Source organism: Panicum virgatum, chromosome 1N, assembly GCF_016808335.1.
Source record: "Panicum virgatum strain AP13 chromosome 1N, P.virgatum_v5, whole genome shotgun sequence".
Taxonomy (NCBI): domain Eukaryota; kingdom Viridiplantae; phylum Streptophyta; class Magnoliopsida; order Poales; family Poaceae; genus Panicum; species Panicum virgatum.
In genome coordinates this window covers 58,089,579-58,104,041 of record NC_053145.1, presented here as the reverse complement: position 1 = coordinate 58,104,041, position 14,463 = coordinate 58,089,579, and the positions used below count along the sequence as shown (strand labels likewise).

Genomic DNA, 14,463 nt, shown 5'->3' with positions numbered 1-14,463 from the left:
TTTACCCTTCCTGACTGATGACCAGCTAAACCCCCAGCTGCATGCTGCTGCCTCGCTTGACAGTTGACTGTTGACGTGATCTTCCATTCTTCCCGGCCTGCGCCTGAGCCCTCTTCCTCCTCGATCCACCTCTAGGGTTCCACTGCAATGGCGCATGCTGGAGCAGTGACCAACTGGGAAGAAGAAGAGTCCGGAGATGAACCGACCAGTCGACACAAAACTAACCGTTCATGGAGCGTGCGGCATGCCTCAGGCCCGGTGTTCGGGCCACACGGGCACGCGCAAGCTGCCATAAGCATTTGTTCTGTTAGGCTGGTTGTGATCGGTGACTTGTTCTAATTTATTATTAAAGAAAAGTACTGCTGGCTGGCTGGTGGCTGATGCTGATTTCGTCTAAGAGAAAAACACTGCTAACATGTCAATATTGTTGGGGAGGTAAAATGTTTTTTCCTAGAAAAAGCAGGAGAGTTTCATTTCTTTGTATTAAGAAGAATATTGATTATAAACCTTTTATAATAAACGCGGAGTGGATTGTGTTCATCTATCTGGTAAAATATCACTGTTATCATCTCTATCTACTACATGATATGGATTGTGTTCATCTATCTGTAAAGGTAATAATTTGCAATAGATACTAAAAATTCACTGCACGTGCTGTTGTTGGTTTGTCCTGTCAATGAATCAGTGACCGAGTGACGCAGTAGGATAAACAATATCGAACAGTATTTTTCCAACTCTCCTATATATAGAACTTCAGATTGGGGACGAGACTCGCCTGCAGTTGATGCCTATCATAGGGCCCACACGTCAGTCACTTAACTATAGAGGATCCAGAGGATCATGACGGCTTTAAAGTTCGATCGCAAGGTGGCCAACATTGGATAAACTCATCGCCTCATCGGGCGGTAAACGCGGAGATGATCCATTTGATAAAATAAAAACAGAGGCTAACTGTTTTGTTACCGCTCTTGCCGCTACCATAGCAGTAAGCTTCCTAAGACTGTTGCTTGTTCTCCCTAGTATTACCGTTTTGGGCTTGTGAAGAATTTACACTGACGAGACGACGTACCGGTATCTTACTATTACTAATTAGAGCTTCCACATAAAGTCACCTAGGATCCTAGGTGGACAATAAAAACAGAGGCTAACTGTTTTGTTACCGCTCTTGCCGCTACCATAGCAGTAAGCTTCCTAAGACTGTTGCTTGTTCTCCCTAGTATTACCGTTTTGGGCTTGTGAAGAATTTACACTGACGAGACGACGTACCGGTATCTTACTATTACTAATTAGAGCTTCCACATAAAGTCACCTAGGATCCTAGGTGGACACTCTGAAAAAATAGAGAAATCATATAAATTCTCAAAAAAAAAAATCAGAAACATCCAGCCATCAATCCAACAATTCTAATTATAATAACCATCAGATCTATTCTCTTTCCTAATAAATTACACACATATGCCATTATGAAAATAGACTAAAATAACCCCCAAACATGTATCTAAATTACCCACCTCTGCCATTATAAAAAAATCTAAAATAACCCCCTAATCTTTGTATAAATTATCCACATATGCCATTATAAAAATAATATAAATACCTCCTAAATTTGCATATAAATTATCCAATTATGTTATTGTTATTACAAGTTAAATTACTCACAAATCTGAATCTAAATTATATAATTATAACAATATATTAAAGCGCACAAATAAAAATTCTAAATTACTATTTCTATCATTATTAATATATTATTTATATTAAAATACTAGCCACGATATATGTCACCATATATTCATGTATGATGGAAGGGATAAGAATACTACTTCACAAACAAATAATTCAACTAAACATATATTGAATACATATGGAGGTGCGCAAAATAAAATCTATTGTAACTAGATAATGATAAATATATATTTTAGAATATATGTTACAATATTTAATAGATAAAAAGGGCGTGAGATAGATAATTATAATTATTGACCTTATTCTTATAAATTCTAATTTGCCCAGGCGAAAGCATGGGTTGATAGACTAGTATTTTTAATGAGAGCAGTTATATACAATCCGAGCGGCGAGTGCGTCGTACGAGGCACGTACGACGCTGCTCATGAACTTGTACCCCCCTCTCAAAATACAAGTCATCCTAGGAATCAAAATTTATCCCAAAAAACAAATCATCCTACCCTATTTAGAAGGTGCATGCGCATGCAAGAATCAATTAGTGCCAAATATGAATAATATATAGAGGTAAATATGGTCATTTTACCTTCTTGTTAAGTTGTCCTAAAATTCCTAGGATGATTTGTATTTTGGGACGGAGGGAGTATTTTATTAGAGCGACAGCTCTTAGACTCACACGATTTGCACATGAGCTATAGATTTAGAGTTGGTTTGTCTGTATGTGAAGCACAACTCATTGCCCAATAAAGTAAATAGAAAAAAACATTGCCCAATATGTCAACCTTGAAGCTAGCATATTATCATCATTGGTCGAGCATCTTCTTTGGTATATACGGAGGTAAAGTTTGCTACTTTTTAGAAGGCGTATAAGATTTCAGAAAAGTCCAGCAACTAGTCAAATCGTATGCAAGTTGAATTACTAAAATTATACTCCCTCTGTTCTTTTTTATATGACACCGTTGACTTTTTTCTTCAAATTTGACCAATATTATTTAATTAATCAATTAGTTAAATGAAATGAAATGAGTACATTTATGTCTATTATCAAGAGCACTCTAAATCTATCTTGAAGATTTGGTTATTTGTATAAATATTTGTAGAAAAGACGAATAATCAAATGAAGAAAAAAAACGCAACGGTGTCATATAAAAAAGAACGGAGGGAGTATAATATCTTCGGGCAAACTGGTATGAGATAGAAGCTACTGTCCGGAGAAGCTAGATGTTTAATTTCTCAATTTTTTTCTTTCAATGAGTTGGTTAGGTGATGAGTTTGCTTACTACTAGAAGTTTTTTTTTTTCAAAATACAATACACACGTACGAACTCTTACACGCATCCTATATCCTTCGTTATCAGCATCTGTGAGAGACTAGATCAGCACATCTTGTTGAATTACAACCCCTAATAGATAGTGTAGCTCTTTTGCTGAAGTATATAGCTCAACGCCGCAAGCGCACCCTCAACCAATCAAGCATACTACTACAGATCTGTATATGATAGCCACACAATGATCCTAGACCTATATTATCTGATTGAAATTAATGGAGTCAATTGCTCCATGTGGAATCTATCAGTTGCTCCTAGAGTTAAGGTTAATCTCTCTATAAACCCTGCAATAATATTGAAGTTAACTCCAACTCAACCTTGTGCCCGTGCCAGACCCCTACAACAGCCGCCAGGCCCTCTCATTGCCGCCCCCTTGGTCCACCTCCTCTATCTGGCGGCCCTCTCATTGCCGCCCCTTGGTCCACCTCCTCTATCCCTCGGGTGGCCTCGTCGCCGGTAGGTGGATGAGCGGGGACCCATCTTCTACATAGATCTAGTCTTTTAGTTTTCTTCAAGGTTTCGTTCTCCAGCGACATCGGTGGGGTGGTGGCGACGATGACGCTTTGGAATAAGGTCTTTCCGGTTTTTCCCTAACTCGATGACGTTTGTTCTGACACCGATGAAGGCAAAGTGGGAGTTAGTTCTGCCCAATCCGAAGGTTCTCTCCATATCTTTGCAGTTGGTGTGTCAATCAGGAGATGCAATTAGCTTTCTTGTTTCGATCTATTCTGCAACAAGATCTGTTTTCTTCAACCCTCTGTTTTGGCGGTGAAGGATTGCAAGCCTGTGTTGCTTGGAGTATTCCCCTAGCCGATGTTCTTTCAGCGGTTGCTAGATTTTGTTGTAAGTAGCGAGTGATTTTTGCGGTCTTCAAAACCTTGTGTGGCAATGACATTTGCAGGTGTCCCTTTCCCTTGCTGCCTTTTCAATGTATTTTTCAAGTTCCGGTGAACGACGAACAAACCAATGAAGGAGACGATCAGAAAATTCTTCGGTGTAATTTTATTTTCTTTATATCATCTTGTGTCAAGTTGTACTTCTTTTGTACCACCAATTATTTTTCTTGATATGAATTAGATATGAGAAACTTTTGCGGTGTATTTCTAAAAAAGATATTGCAGTTTGCAGGAGAGCTTAGATTAGTACACTAGCAGTAGATATTGTACCACCATTAGCTATTCTTTCAAAAAAAATCCTTTTTATTTACTTTTAAATTTTGCAAAGGTCGGCGGATCAGAAAATAATGTGCACAACCAGAGAAAAAAAGAAATCGATGCGCACTGGTTCGGAAATTCGGTCTCCGGCTCAAACAAAAAAGTCATCGTAGTTCTGCACAGTGTACGATACTGCATAGTGAATGTCTAGGAAAAAGAAAAACTTTGCACTGAAACGTTTACGCAGGATTATTGCAATAATAAATTTCGAGGGGCCGACCTAACGAACGCCGCTCTTTCTGTTGCGCGGTTAGTTAGCTACTCCCTCCGTCCCGCAAAGAATGCAGTTTTAAAAAATTTCAAACACATTACTCATACAAAGAAATGACCTTGTTGCCCCTAATTACTTCTACCAATTATGATTGAAAACCGTGTTACTTATTTGATTTTTTGGATCCTCAATGAATGCATATGCATTGGAACTAGAAAAAGTAATATCCACTAAATATTTGATTGGTTCTATGCATTTTTCTATACAATGCTTTCTTGATACTTGGTATTACTTCAATTAAATGAATCTCATTACAACTTAAAATTATATTTTTTATGGGACAAAATTTAAATGCTAAAATTATACTCTTTGTGGGACGGAGGGAGTACACGTGTATTGTAGGGCCCTGGAGCCTGGAGGATGAAGGCGATGATGCCCTTGAGAAATTGAGCAAGCAATGCAAGGCGCGTAGTGCCCTACTGCCCTTTCAGCTGCGGAAATGGCCGCCACAAAGTGCAGTGGCTGTTGGAGAGCTCCAGCTCAAACTCCATTCGTGTGCGTGGGAATTTCTACTGTGAGCGCCAATAATTGGCGATGCCGCTGGTGACTTCCGCCCGACAGTGAAACCGCCCGGGATCGGTCGCACGTGTGTGCTCTTTATTACTGTCGCTCGTCCGGTCAACAATTTGACGGCTTCTGCTACATTAATTAGCCCTGAAAAAAGAGACAGAAATGGCGATTTTATTTATTAATTAGAATATGGGCATGAACAATTCGTCCACAGTTCAGTATTAGACGTCGTCCATATATGCATTCATGGATCATCAGAGGCTTCTCATGATCATGGAGCTCTTAAGAAAAGCAAAGTACAAGAAAAATCTGCAATTTCTTTTTTCGCGATTATGACTGAGCACGTATTTCATTAAGAAGAAAGCAGTTTACAGACATTTCTTGCTGCAGGCCAAACAAAGGTTGATCTACCCAAGTACACAAAGGACTAAAAATAGAGAAAAACTTGAAAAAGACCACGAAAACAACGACTTACAAACTAGCTAAACAAAGACCACAGAAGAGGGGGGCGCCTCCACACAACCCGCCAAGCCAAACCAAGCGACAAAAAGCATCTGAACCTACACAAAGTGCATCATCACCAAGTCGCAGACTGAGACCCAGTAACAACATTTCGGTGGCCAAGCATCCACCAGAACAGCACCACGACGGCAAAGCATCCGTCGACGACGACCAACAAGTAGCAACCATGACAGCAAAGCATCCGTCGGATTAGGAGTAGCACGAGCGACGGAAAAACATCCGTCGTAGTAGTGGCAGCACCAACGAACATGGTGATGACGCGCCGATAGAGCACAGGTAGGCGAAACAAATGAAGACGACCACCCACGGCAGTCCACAAAGAAATCAGACCGCCGGCAGCATGAGCATGAAGGAAACCCAAGACGATGCCCTCAACAGGATACGACGCACTAGGCGCCAACATCGCCAATCCGAAACATTGGACATGGTTTTCACCAGGAATCCATCCCATGCCAAGGGCCGCCGACAGCTGAACATGAAGCACCGCAGCCATGCCTAGGAACACGCCGATCCGAAAGAAGGGGTCACCGAGCTGGGCTGGCAAAGGAGGCATGAAAGTGTCCCGTGACGACGCCCCCAGGAAAGACATGACATACTGTGCGCCATCGGCGCCGGTCCGGAATACCGGACATGGTTTTCACCGGGGAACAACCTCCATGCCCGGGACCGCAGAGGTCAGGTCGATCCAGCGTGGCGAACGCCACCAGGAGAGGGCGAGCCACGTCGGCGGCCGGCGCAAGGGCGCCAACGCGGGCAGGCCCGAAGGCGGCGACGGCCCCGGAGACGAGGAGGTCCAAGAGATGAAGGCACGAGAGCCCGCCCCAGGGCGTATGGCAGCAGCGGCGGCGCGGACACAGCCCCGGCCATCGAAGCCGCCGGAGAACCGCACCATGGGACGGGCGGCGGCGGCGCGGACAAGGGCAAAGAGCGCCCTGACCACCAGAGCCGTCGGCGCACAACACCACAGGGCGGGTGGCGGCGGCGGCCAAAGCCACCAGAAGAGGCAGCGGCGGTGCGGTCACAGATGCCCCGGCCACCGAGCGAGGGCACCACGCCCCGGGGCGAGCGGAGACGGCAACGGCCCCCGGTCCCCCGAGCCACCGGCAGCCAGAAGCGCCCGGGAGGGCGTGAGCACCGCGACCAGCGGGAAACGACAGATCCGGCCCCAGCGGCCGGCGACAGCGAAGGAGTGGCGAGGCAGACCGGGCGCAGGAAGATGTGGGGAAGAGGAAGAGGAGGGCGAGGGAGTGCGAGCTGGGCCGACTTCGGCTCAGCTGCGGGCCGCCGCCGCCGTCCGGACGGTCGCCGGCAACGGCGGCGGCCACCGGAGGCGGCCTAAGGTGGGGGACGGGCGGCGGCGCGGGCGTCGCCCCTCGAGTCGCCTGGGAGAGGGGGGGGGGGGGTTCTATAGCATTTGGCCAAAATCAGCAATTTCGACGTTTCATTATTTATTCTGTTCCATGAAGCACAAGGAATCAGTAACCACATCACTGTTTCATCAGAGAAAAATGCCTGGTGATCTTTATACAGTTGTAAAACAGCATGTAATCCGGAACTCTGGATCTGTGCACCGATCACTTTAAATGCGGATTCCATCTGATGATGATTCAGCGAATATACAGGATATTCTGATGCACAGGGGGCGATCATCATTTTGTGAGCACTTGGAGCTTCAAGCAAAAGATACTGCAATTTGTTGCGTTGTTGCCAATTATATTGTTAAGTATTCGATCAGATTATGTACCAACCGCCCCACGTACAAGCAACTAAACGACGTGCATTAATGCGAGCCTTAGCTAGCTATTATGCATCATCCTCACAAGCGCCTTTTCCGTCTCTATAGGAGCCAAAGTGCATTAGAAAAAAGAAATTATTGGTTGCGACACTTCTATATGCATGTGATTCAGTAGTTATCTCTGACAATGCAGTGCAATCTTTAATTCTTAAGCTAATACTGGCCTTTATTGATCATAGCTCTGCTGTCGGCACGTACGTGTCGGGTCAGGAATTTCTCCCCGCTCGGCCGCCTCAGATATTTGCTCGTAGTTCTACTTAGCCATAGCTTTGTATGCATTTGTGGTTTCCCCCCACATATTTTTTTCAATGTTAAATAATTTGTGTCATTCGGATGCCCCTGTCTGTACCAGTTCTGAGTTAGTTGTTCGACGCCCGTGAAAGACCCCCGAGAGGGCCGTTCCAGGTCCGTCTCCGGCCGGCACGCGGCGGTCTGCACGGGAGCTGCTCGAGCATCCGCCGGCTGCCGATGGATTCAGGGCCAGGCACCTGAGCCTAACCCTTAGAGTCAATCCTTTTTCCAAAGTTACGGATCCATTATGCCAACTTTCCTTACCTACATTGTTCAATTGGCCAAATGTTGTTCACCTTGAAGACCTGATGCAGTTATGAGTACGACCAGGCGTGGACGGTACTCGCTCCTCCTAATTTTCATAGGCCGTCGAGGGTGCACCGGACACTGCGCGACGTGCGATACTCTTCAGACCACTAGACCCTACCTCTAGCTGAATCGTTTTCAGGGTTGGTAGGCCGTTAAGAAGAAAAGATAACTCCTCCCGAGGCTCCCGCCGGCGTTTCCGGACTTCCTAGCGTCTCCATCAACCGCAATAAAATAATTTATGACATATGTCCATCTACTTTGATTTATAGTCTACTACATTTTATTACTTTTAGTGATTAGTCCATTGTTTACCTGGTCTAGCTTAACTTTGATTAAATTTATGAAAAAACACTATCATATGTGCAACATCAAATTACTTTTTATTTTGTACTGTATATGTTTAATATATTTTTTTATAAGTTTGTTCAAAATTAGAAAGTTTAACTTAATACAAAACTAAACGCCTTGTATTTTGAACATATTTCGAAACAGGGAATATCGACGAAGGATTAGTCCCATTGTTTACCTCTTTCCAGATGAGAAATGCTCACTTCTCTACATAATAAAAAAGGCAATGCACAGGAAGGATTAACCGCAGTTCAGTTAGTTAGGTTTCTGATGGTAGAGGAACCCACCCACCAGGATTAAGTCCTTGATTTAGCATGTTGCTCATATTATCCTGAATTTATTATATAAATGAACGACACTATCTTTGTAGCGCTAGACGACGTGCATGTCGATAGCGAGATGGATGTGTGACAACTGTCGATATGTGGTGGCAGTTGTTGGGCTATCCCTCCATATAGAGGAAGATTTTGAGCCCATCAAACTCATCAAAACAGCCCACAAGTCCAGTGCTTATGCACCGTTGATTTGGTGCTTAATCCAACGGTTGAGAGCACTTCCAAGAGAAGTATAAAGCAGAAGAAAACCCTAGCTACTCAGTACCCCTTGTTCTGAAGGTCACTTGAGTGAGTGGAGAGCAGAACACACACAACACAACTAGGGAGAAGAGAGATTAAGTAGTGCATTATCATTACCTTTATCCCAACAGCAGTCTCTTGAGGATCACATAGGTGGGGTTATGCGTGTATTTATACAGATATGTGCGTGCATATGTGTTAAATCACAAGGATTAACATAATGTTGTTAATCCCCTCCTCTATTTGAAGTGATATATCCCCTACTAGATAGAGTTACACTTACACGCGTATGGAGTGCTAATTACCAGCTGGGAAAGAGAACAAGATCAAAGTGTTATTACTCATGCATTTGCCTCCTTATTTATCTTCGAACGAGGTGGTTCGATGTTACTAGTAAATTCTATCATATGCGTTTGATCCAGAGCCATGGTCTCGTCTTCTAGCTAACTCAGTTGCCCCCTCTGCGACGCCGACGACAAGATGGCGTCGAGCGCCTCCCTCACTTGGGAGATCTCCGGCGCCTTTCCTCCCTGCGCCGGCCAGAACTCGTCCGTTGCGAGAACCTTGACCTGCAACTGGAGGAACTTAACGTAGCTGATGGCCTTCTCGAGCATGGTGACCAGGTCGACCTTGGTGCCGTTGGGCACCAGCTCCTGCAGCGTCCGCAGCCGCTCGCTGATCCGCTCCCTCCGATTCTGCAGCAAGAACAGAACGACGGCTCAGATCACCGCAGCAGCAGGCCGGGCAATGAAATGAAGCGTGGACAAAGAAAGCTTCGGTTTCGGTAACACCGAAGTTACCTTGGCCGCGAGGCTCTGCGGGTCCTTGGTCGGGACGGTGGGCGCCGACTTGGCCTTGCTGGTGGCCTTCCTGCCCGCGCCGCAGTGCTTCTTGGGGCTCACGGCGGCCGGCGATTCCACACCCTGCACGCGCGCGCGCGAGCGAACTGTGAGGAACTCCGTGCGAGCACCGTGTTCAGACTTCAGAGAGACCGAAACCGATTGTGATTGCGCGCGCGACACTTACCACGTAGGTCCGCTTCTGCGAGGCGCGCACCGGCGCCGCGCGCTCGGGCGAGGCGGCCGCCGCCGCCGCCGTGGTCGGGAACAGCAGGCCGAACGTCCGCCCCGCGCCGCCCGATGACGCCGCTCGCTCCGTCAGGGTGAAGCACCCCGTGGCCGCGTCGAAGCCCACGGACACCGTCGGCGCGCGCGCCTCTGCCGCGGCGGCGTCGCCGTAGCTCATCTGGTCCACGGCATCGATCCACGCGTCGCGCTCCTCGTCCTCCTCCGCCGACACCACCGCCGCCGCCGCCGTGGCACGATCGAACGCGAGGACGGTTGACGCCCGCGCGCCCAGCCAGACGTTCCCGCCGTCAGCCTCGCATCCCGCGGCGGCGGCGCCGGCGTGCGATCCGCCTCCCCCGAACAACGCCGCCGCCGCGTCGTCAAAGCCCAGCAGCGCGTCGTGGCCGTACCCGAGTGCGTCGAAGCCGCCGGCGTACCCACCGTGCTCCCTCACCAACGCCATGATCACGAGTCACGGCACGTGACCTCTGCTACACTAGTTGGTTGGAGACGAAAGGAGCTTCTAATCTGCCCGACAGGTGAGAGGTGACCACCGTAGTGGAGTGTGCTTCCATTCGCGCCAGGGGACGGCCGCTTATATAGACGCGGTTGCACGGTGACGCCATGCACATGGGGGCCGAGGAGGATTCCGCAGGCACAGGCGCAGCTGTTAGTAGGCGCATTAAATGTGCGAGGTTGGCTAGGCGATTGAGCTGCTGATCTTTGCTGAAGCCGTGTCTCCGTGCGGGGTGGATGGAGGGGCGGCCAGGTAGCAGAAGCCGCGCCGGAGCCGCCGGGGGCGCCCACGTCTCAAGATTCCGGTCGCCTCTCCCGTCTCACGTGGCCGCTTGCAGGACGCCGCTTCGCGCCTTTGCCTTGCCGCCGCCGCTTTATGGCGGCCATGCATCAAGATGGCGACGGACACCCGAAATCCGATTACCCGACGGGTTTTACCCGATAAGAGAATGGGTATGAAATGAATTTTGTACCCGTGGGTATGTTATTGGACAAAATTCTATACCCATCAGGTATGGCGGGTACGGGTACGGATGTGTGGTACCCATACCCGCTTACCCGCGGGTAAAAAAAACCGTACAAAAAGAACAAGACAACTTAAGTGTCTAGCGTATTTTAGCCCATGCAGCCCATAAATTTGGCCCAGCCCAACACCAGTTACGAGTTACCCCTCCCTAGTATATATATTGCTGAAGTCTTCCTCAAACCCTAACCCCATCCATTTCCAATCCCACCCGGCCACCCCACCCCAGCCGCCACAGCCCGCACACAACCAGGCGAGGGCGCGACGCGAGGCGCCGTCGCGCCGAGCACCGCCCGTCCGCCACCGGCCCACCGCTCACCGGCTCACCGCGCACCGCATCGGCACACGCGCGCTGCGCCTTGCCCTTGCTCCCTCTGTCTCCTAGCCTAGCTGCTCGCCTGCTCGCTGTGCGGCCTCCGGCCCCTACGGAAGCTCGAAGCTATGGTGGAGAACTCCGGAATCGGACAAGATGATAGCCGGTGACGCTCTTCCTCAACCCTAACCTAGTAATTTATTATTGCAGTTGCAGCTCTTCTTCTTCATCTAGCCCGTTTGCGTTCTGACCCATGCCGTCCCGAAGGGACGCCGTCCTGCAAGCGCCGGATCCGGGAGCGACGAGGAAGAACGGCGCGCCGCCTGCGCCAACGCCTGCCTCGCTCCTCCTGCGGCTGCTGCTAAGCCCAAGGGCTTCCCTGTTGGGGCAGCGGCCAAGAAGGCAGCAACCAAGAAACCAGCAGCAAAGGGTGGTCGGCCTCTCCTATCTCCGACGAGTAGATCTGCAGCTGTAGCCACTAAAAAGGTGCAAAAGCAGCACCTGAAACGCTCCCTTGGGTAAGCAAAGATGACGACTTTCACATTCCTTATTCATTTATGTTGGTTTCTATGGGTAAGCACCTGAAATGCTCCCTTGGGTAAGCAAAAGCAGACCCTTATGTTGTAACATATATACAAGACCCTTATGTTGTAACATATATACAAGATTGTGTGTTCTGAGATATATGCCATATGTCCAGTTGTGATATGTTGTTAGACATAAGAATTTCCTATAATGCTGCTAGATTATTTTGTTTGGTCTAGTACTCTAGTTGCTCGATCTGTTTATGTATATGTTAATTGATCAAATTTGCTGCCAAATTTGCTGCCAGATTGTTTAGTGCAGCTAGCTAATTTTTGATTTAGCTAATTTCTTAATGTGCTTCTACAGACTGAACAAGATGTCTACCGGTAGTGATGGGAGCATCAACCCGCAATGTGGATCAGAAGCATCACAAGTGCAATTAGATTCAGATCCAATCACCGGATCACCTCAGCCTGAATCGGCCAATGATTCATTGCCAATTGAGATAGATGATGATGAAGAAGAGGAATACATCATGGCTGGTTCTAAGAAGAGAAAGCTCAAATCACCGGTTTGGAATGAGTTCACAAAAGTGAAGATTGGGAACACTGAATATGCAAAATGCAACTATTGCTCGAAGAAGCTTTCTGGTTTGTCAAGAAATGGGACTAACCATTTGAAGTGTCATTTGAAGTCTTGTGTGCTGAAGAAGATCAAGCTTAATGGGCAGACAATGGTACAATCTGGTTTGAGATTTAATAGGACAGATGCAGGCACAATCTCAGTGGAAAACTACAACCTTTGACCAAGATATAGCTAGGGCAGAACTTAATGCCATGATAGTTCTTCATGAGTACCCTTTAAGCATGGTTGATCATGTTGGCTTTCGAAGATTTGTCGGCGCACTTCAACCACTGTTCAAAATTGGAACAAGGAACACAATAAGGTATAAGATCTGAGTCCACATCCTTTCTGCAATTTCTATGAGCCTAGATCCATTTCCTAATATTTTTTATTTTATTTCAGATCTGATATTATGGCACAATATGAGTTGGAGAAAAAAAAGCCATTGAATATATGGCTGCAATTCAGTCAAGGGTGGCCATCACTACTGATATGTGGACATCTGACAACCAAAAGAGAGGTTACATGGCCATCACAACACATTTTATTAATGAATCTTGGAGTCTTAGAAACATTCTTATGAGGTACTAACTTATTACTTAGATCTGGTTCCATATCATGTTCAACTCTGGTTGCATATCATGTTTCTTATTTTGTTTGTAACTATTGAATGACAGATTCATTTATGTCCCTGCTCCTCACACTGCTGAAATTATTGGTGAAGAATTGTATGACAGCTTGGTTCAGTAGAATCTTGATGAGAAGATATCAGCAATTACTCTTGACAATTGCACTACCAATGATGCAGTAATCCCTTTGCTTGTTAGGAATATTGGAAGACATAAGCTCTTGAATGATGGTAAGCTGTTGCATATGCGATGTTCTGCTCATATTCTCAATCTAATAGTGAAGGATGGGTTAGAGGTGTTGAAAGATGTAATAGAAAACATTCGTGATAGTGTAGCATATTGGACAGCTACACCAAAAAGGGCTGAAAAGTTTGAGGAGATAGCTAAGTTTGTTAAAGTGGAAGCCACAACTAAAATAATTCTTGACTGTAAGACTAGGTGGAACTCAACTTTTACCATGCTTAGTCATGCATTGCCATACAAGTTTGCTTTCATTAGGGCAAGCCGTGTAGATAGGCTGTACACTTGCTTGCCATCTGAGGATGAGTGGAATTTTGCTGAGGATGTTGTAGGGAGGCTCAAATTGTTCAATGACATCAGTAAATTGTTTTTTGGGACAGATTATGTAACAGCTAACATATATTTCACTAAAATTGCTGAGGTTAGAAAGGAGATTAGGGAGTGGTCAACTTGTGGAAACCCTTTAGTGCAAGCCATGTCAGCCAATATGGTAGCCAAATTTGACAAATATTGGACAGATATTCAAGGGTTCATGGGCATTGCAACTATTCTTGATCCTAGATTTAAAACCACAGTGTTGCTGATTTGTTTTGAGGATTTGCTTGGGACAACTGGTAGAGAGTGCGAGGATAGGGTTCTCGAGGTTAAGAATTTGTTGGCTGATTTGATGCTTGAGTACCATGGGGAAGATGATGTGGGAAACAATATTCCAGCAGCACCTGCAATAGGACCCAGTGATGATTACTTATCTTCCATGATGGCTCGTGTTGCTAGTAGAAGGCCAACAACAATGGGATTCAAGACTGAGTTAGATCGCTACTTGGATGAAGAGCTATTGGACATGAATACTAAGAATTTTAAAGTTTTAGATTGGTGGAAGGTGGCTGGAACTCGGTTTCCAACTTTGAGAAAGATTGCTAGAGATATATTTGCTATTCCTGTTACAACAGTTGCTTCAGAATCAGCATTTAGCACTGGTGGTAGGGTTTTAAGTGAGCATCGCAGCAGGCTTACTTACAAGATGTTGGAGGCCCTAATGTGCTCTCAAGATTGGCTAAGAAACAAGTACAAAGGTATATTTAACCCTGCTCCTATGTCCTTGCTGTTAATTTCTGCAATACAAACCAACTCATTTGCTCATTTATAGCTTGCTGTTAATTTTTGTAATGCAAACAACTCAT

The 14,463-nt window shown here is 46.3% G+C and overlaps 3 protein-coding genes across 3 annotated transcripts; 2 read left to right on the top strand and 1 right to left on the bottom strand.

Moving 5' to 3' along the window:
* Positions 1–8,988: 8,988 nt before the first annotated feature.
* Positions 8,989–10,456, bottom strand: LOC120654225 (transcription factor RHD6-like). The gene is made up of 3 exons (XM_039931749.1): positions 9,875–10,456; positions 9,646–9,768; positions 8,989–9,540 (listed from the first exon to the last, which is right to left on the bottom strand). Exons 1-3 carry the CDS (start codon positions 10,373–10,375, stop codon positions 9,289–9,291), a joined length of 876 nt encoding a protein of 291 aa, XP_039787683.1. The 5' UTR covers positions 10,376–10,456; the 3' UTR covers positions 8,989–9,288.
* Positions 10,457–11,602: 1,146 nt separating this feature from the next.
* LOC120653716 (zinc finger BED domain-containing protein RICESLEEPER 2-like) lies at positions 11,603–14,429 on the top strand. The gene is made up of 4 exons (XM_039931397.1): positions 11,603–11,782; positions 12,156–12,735; positions 12,816–12,997; positions 13,091–14,429. The coding sequence occupies exon 4, from the start codon at positions 13,287–13,289 to the stop codon at positions 14,427–14,429; it is 1,143 nt and encodes a 380-aa protein (XP_039787331.1). The 5' UTR covers positions 11,603–11,782; positions 12,156–12,735; positions 12,816–12,997; positions 13,091–13,286.
* LOC120653717 lies at positions 12,166–12,594 on the top strand. The gene has a single exon (XM_039931398.1). The coding sequence runs from the start codon at positions 12,166–12,168 to the stop codon at positions 12,592–12,594; it is 429 nt and encodes a 142-aa protein (XP_039787332.1).
* Positions 14,430–14,463: the final 34 nt, after the last annotated feature.

Excerpts from the sequence above, each read along its gene's own strand:
- LOC120654225 (XM_039931749.1), bottom strand. The coding sequence starts at position 10,375 with ATGGCGTTGGTGAGGGAGCACGGTGGGTACGCCGGCGGCTTCGACGCA. Across the intron at positions 9,769-9,874 it reads CCTCGCAGAAGCGGACCTAC|GGTGTGGAATCGCCGGCCGC; the intron begins GTGGTAAGTGTC and ends GCGCGCGTGCAG. Across the intron at positions 9,541-9,645 it reads CGCAGAGCCTCGCGGCCAAG|AATCGGAGGGAGCGGATCAG; the intron begins GTAACTTCGGTG and ends TTCTTGCTGCAG.
- LOC120653717 (XM_039931398.1), top strand. The coding sequence starts at position 12,166 with ATGTCTACCGGTAGTGATGGGAGCATCAACCCGCAATGTGGATCAGAA.
- LOC120653716 (XM_039931397.1), top strand. The coding sequence starts at position 13,287 with ATGCGATGTTCTGCTCATATTCTCAATCTAATAGTGAAGGATGGGTTA.